Genomic DNA, 4313 nt, shown 5'->3' on the forward strand with positions numbered 1-4313 from the left:
AACGTAGACGTGTTATCACTGACGATAGCTTTCTTAATGTCTTGAATGGGTACACTCTGTAAAAGAGGGTTAAATTTCAGTCCCCAAAAAACATGGCTCCCTGACAGTCTAAAACAACTAATAAACACAATAAAATACAATTATTTTGGTCTTCTAACAGCTAAGGTAGCCCACGCATTGCTCATCTTTTCAAACAAACGCACGCAGCCTGAAGAAATTCGATTCGACCAGTTAAAATTCGAGAAGGCGGTTTCCTACTCATATTACCACTTTACTACGAATCCACCGCCGCATGCAAATTCAACGCGTTCCAACTCATCCATACAACGCACATATCACTTGCTTTCTCCTAATGGATTCCTTGGTCCCATTCTTTGGTCCCATCCTTACACAAGCCTTCCTGTATATATAAGGGACAGATTTCTCTACTGCCATTGCAAGTACGTACTTTGCTCATCTGTATTGATATTTTGATACTAGCGCTTTTTCACTTCATTTCACAATGGAACTGTTCATATCTTTCCTCCTCATGAGCCTTGCACTGTCATTCTCCCACCTTGTTTCTGCAAGTTTTCATGATCACTTTGACATCACATGGGGAAATGGTCGAGCTAATATACTCAATAATGGCAAATTGCTCAACGTTTCTCTCGACCAGACCTCAGGTATTTCTCTTATACATATTAACTTTTACTTCCTGCAGATGAGTATGCTGAGCTGGCCTTTTATATTTTCCTCTCTCTCAACATTCAGGTTCGGGGTTCCAATCGAAGAGGGAATTTCTATTTGGCAAAATTGATATGCGCATTAAGTTGGTTGCCGGTAACTCAGCAGGCACTGTTACTGCATACTATGTAAGTCTTGTCTATTGTAGCCCTCAAATTAGTAGCCTGGTAGTTTTGGTTATAAATAAGAGAAGGCTTATAAAATATTTGGTGGTGCTCTGGTGCAGCTGTCATCACAAGGGGATACGCATGACGAAATTGACTTTGAGTTCCTGGGAAATCTATCTGGAGAGCCCTATATTATGCACACCAATGTTTTCTCTCAGGGAAAAGGCAATCGCGAGCAGCAATTCTACCTCTGGTTTGATCCCACAGCAGACTTCCACAAATACTCTGTGACATGGAACCCACATCAGATTTTGTATGTAGCCACAATATTGCTCTTTCTCACCTTTACTTGACCTTTCCAATCTTATAGACATGCTCTTAATTATAATTATTAATGACTATTATATCGGTGGTAATGGGTAGGTTTTCTGTGGATGGAATTCCGGTGAGAGTGTTCAAGAACAGCGAACATTTGGGTGTGCCATATCCAAATAATCAATCGATGAGAATTTATTCTAGCCTGTGGAATGCAGACGATTGGGCTACCAGAGGTGGTGCAGTGAAGATTGATTGGAGCAAAGCTCCCTTCGTTGCCTCTTACCGAAATTTTAATGCTCGGACGTGCAGTAGGTCTATTGATTGCTCTACAAATTCTTGGCACAGTGAAGCAGCATTGGATTCGACTAAACAGCAGAAGCTTCAATGGGCTCGTAAGAATTACATGATATATGATTACTGTTCGGACACGAAAAGATTTCCACAGGGCCTTCCTGCTGAATGCACTCACTAGACTTCCATATAATTTCAAACATGAAAGGCGTCTCCATAGAACAGAGAAGATTCTGCCAATTCTTTATTTGTATCACTCCAGTTCATTTGTTCTTACAGTAATAAGCCTATATGAGCCTCTGATTATGCTGCATCATTTTCATGTCCAATCGATCGTTTTCTATTAATTTCTTTACAAAGTTACATAGAGCTGATGGTTGAAATATGGTGCTTTTTAAACAGTAAATGGTATAGAATTCGGTGGTAGTTTTCAATGTAATGGGTATCAAATTTATTTTATTTATTTATAGCAAAAATGATACAATCATATTACAGAAAGGAAATTTACATCCATTCATAACCTAATCACTTCGTGATAGGCATCGCTATTAATAAAGATTTAAAAAAAAATGAAAGAGGGTGTCAGAAAATATCACCAATTTCACATAATAAAACAATACATAATCCAGGTATATAATGAAGAGGTTAGGCCTAACCAAACCCATTATATGACATTTCACCTATCAACATTCTTAAAAGTCTATTTTGTGATACAATCAGTCATCATATTCCACTTTTTCGAAATATGAATAAAAGAGTGAACCACAATTATGAGCTAAAAACAAAATTTGGTCAACAATGGAACTTAAATACAAAAAATGATTATTAGAAATCCCTTTATTCAAATGAGTAGCCAAAATCATAGAATTGATCTCACAAATAGCTTTTCTTCGACCTAACTAGCTAGTTTACTCACTACAACAAGAACAGAAGTAGAAAAAAAGAAATGAATTGAACCTTCATTATCATTATCCACTACATCAATTTTGGTTGGCTATAGGTTGCCTCTCAAAGACGGATTAGAAATCATTTTTAAAAATATTGGAAGAGGAGGAAACCACTTACCAATCTTGTTCACCTTTTTAGAGGCCTTCAAGCAAATATTTTGAAGAAGAAAAATGGTTGAAGAAGAAAAATGGTGGAAGAAGAAAGACAAAGACTACAAAACAATTTGAGACTCATAAGGGGAAAGATCTTCAAGAGGGTGCTTAGGAGTAACAGTTGCATGACATGAAATGTTTATCTTGTAGCAAGCTTAAATGATAAGGCACTAATGATCTTAAAAATCCTATGATTTCTCTCTAAACAAATTTGCTAGAGAATAAAAATAAAACAAAAAGCTCAAGTAAAAACAAATGAGAGACTTGTGTAGGCAAGTGTCCCATACTAGACCAAAATTTAACTAATGAAAAAGTATTAATAATACGATTATTTCATATTCCCCACCACAATGTCCAATTTCGAAGGTATGAGGACATTAAGAAAAGATATAATGAGATTTTTTCATAATGCTACTAAAAGACCCATGTTGAGGTCCTAATGAATCCCCTCTTTAAAATATTATCCCAAGATCAAAATTTATTCAAACTTAAAAGCCAAATTGAAGATTACAACTAGCCAACTAAGTTTTTTTTAATTTTCTTGTACTAGGGAAAATCTTGGATCATATAATTCTATTGTCACGATACTAATAGCTAAGAGTCAATGACTAAGTTTCTTTGGAATCTTCATCGCAAGAAAGAAAATCACACTTCTTTAGATAACTACAAGATTTGTTATAAAGAATAGAGGCATGATTAGCCCAAGAAATAAAAGATTTGCCTCTAAGACAAAGGGTGGGATCATTCCAATGATATATTTGAGACCTTCCCAATTGAGTGCATGATTTTTTTTGTGATGGTGAAATCTCATTCCTTTTTGTACTTTTTTCATTCATTTGTCGTAATCCAAAGTATGGTGCTTAATATTGGATACGATTTATATTTTATGTTATTTCATAATGGTTTAATCTTATATTTTTTTGTGCATATTAGTAGTAGATAAATTCTTAAACACGACAATTATGTTTCTTTCCAGCAAAGCAATAACAATAATAGAAATATCTCAACTATACATTCAACATTTATAGAGCCAATTTGAAATCTACAAAAAAATTGTTAGATAATGATACAAGGTTCTTTAGAAATTTTGTAAATATATTTTTGTCTATGGTAGGCACAAATAGAATTAATCCAATATATTATGTCCCCAAACTAATAGATTGAAGTAGTGAAAATAATTTTAGTACATCTTATCAAGTTATACAATTGGAAGAACCATTATATTTGATTCTCTTCACTCAACACAATTATGGTAGAGTTTAGCATAGATCTACCACATATAAAAAGCATATGTATGTTTGTCTTTCCTACCTATATGACCTATCGATATAGCTAGTCATATTAAATTGTAATAGATAGTAATAGCTTTTAATCTCAAAAGGAAGGTATAAGGTTTCTTAATTTTTAAGCATATTCAATTGCAAGTTTAGGACACATTAAAGTAGGTTGTGTTAGAATAAGAAAAAGTCTTAGGAATGAATGTGAGCACCAAGATTTCAAACAATGGAAATTAGTTAATTAGCTTAAGAATAATGCACACATAAATAATGCACAAGATAGAAATTCCCAACTAGAATAGTGGCATACAAGTCTATGCATAGGAGTAAAAATATAAACTCCACCTATGAAACCATACCCCTATCTACATAAGAAAGCTTATCTAGGAAAATATTCAAGAATGGAAATTCTACACTAACACCCCCTTAACTGTAGTTGTAGGTGGATAGAAAGAAAATTATTTCCTAACAACTAAGCCTAATTAGGTATCCAA

The 4313-nt window shown here is 34.2% G+C and overlaps 1 protein-coding gene across 1 annotated transcript; it reads left to right on the plus strand.

The window, feature by feature from the left end:
* Positions 1-403: 403 nt before the first annotated feature.
* Positions 404-1755, plus strand: LOC131032085 (xyloglucan endotransglucosylase protein 1). The gene is made up of 4 exons (XM_057963004.2): positions 404-665; positions 754-854; positions 953-1146; positions 1257-1755. The coding sequence occupies exons 1-4, from the start codon at positions 503-505 to the stop codon at positions 1621-1623; spliced, it is 825 nt and encodes a 274-aa protein (XP_057818987.1). The 5' UTR covers positions 404-502; the 3' UTR covers positions 1624-1755.
* The last annotated feature ends 2558 nt before the right edge of the window (positions 1756-4313 follow it).

The sequence above is a fragment of the Cryptomeria japonica genome, chromosome 4, assembly GCF_030272615.1.
Source record: "Cryptomeria japonica chromosome 4, Sugi_1.0, whole genome shotgun sequence".
NCBI classification, from domain to species: Eukaryota; Viridiplantae; Streptophyta; class Pinopsida; order Cupressales; family Cupressaceae; genus Cryptomeria; species Cryptomeria japonica.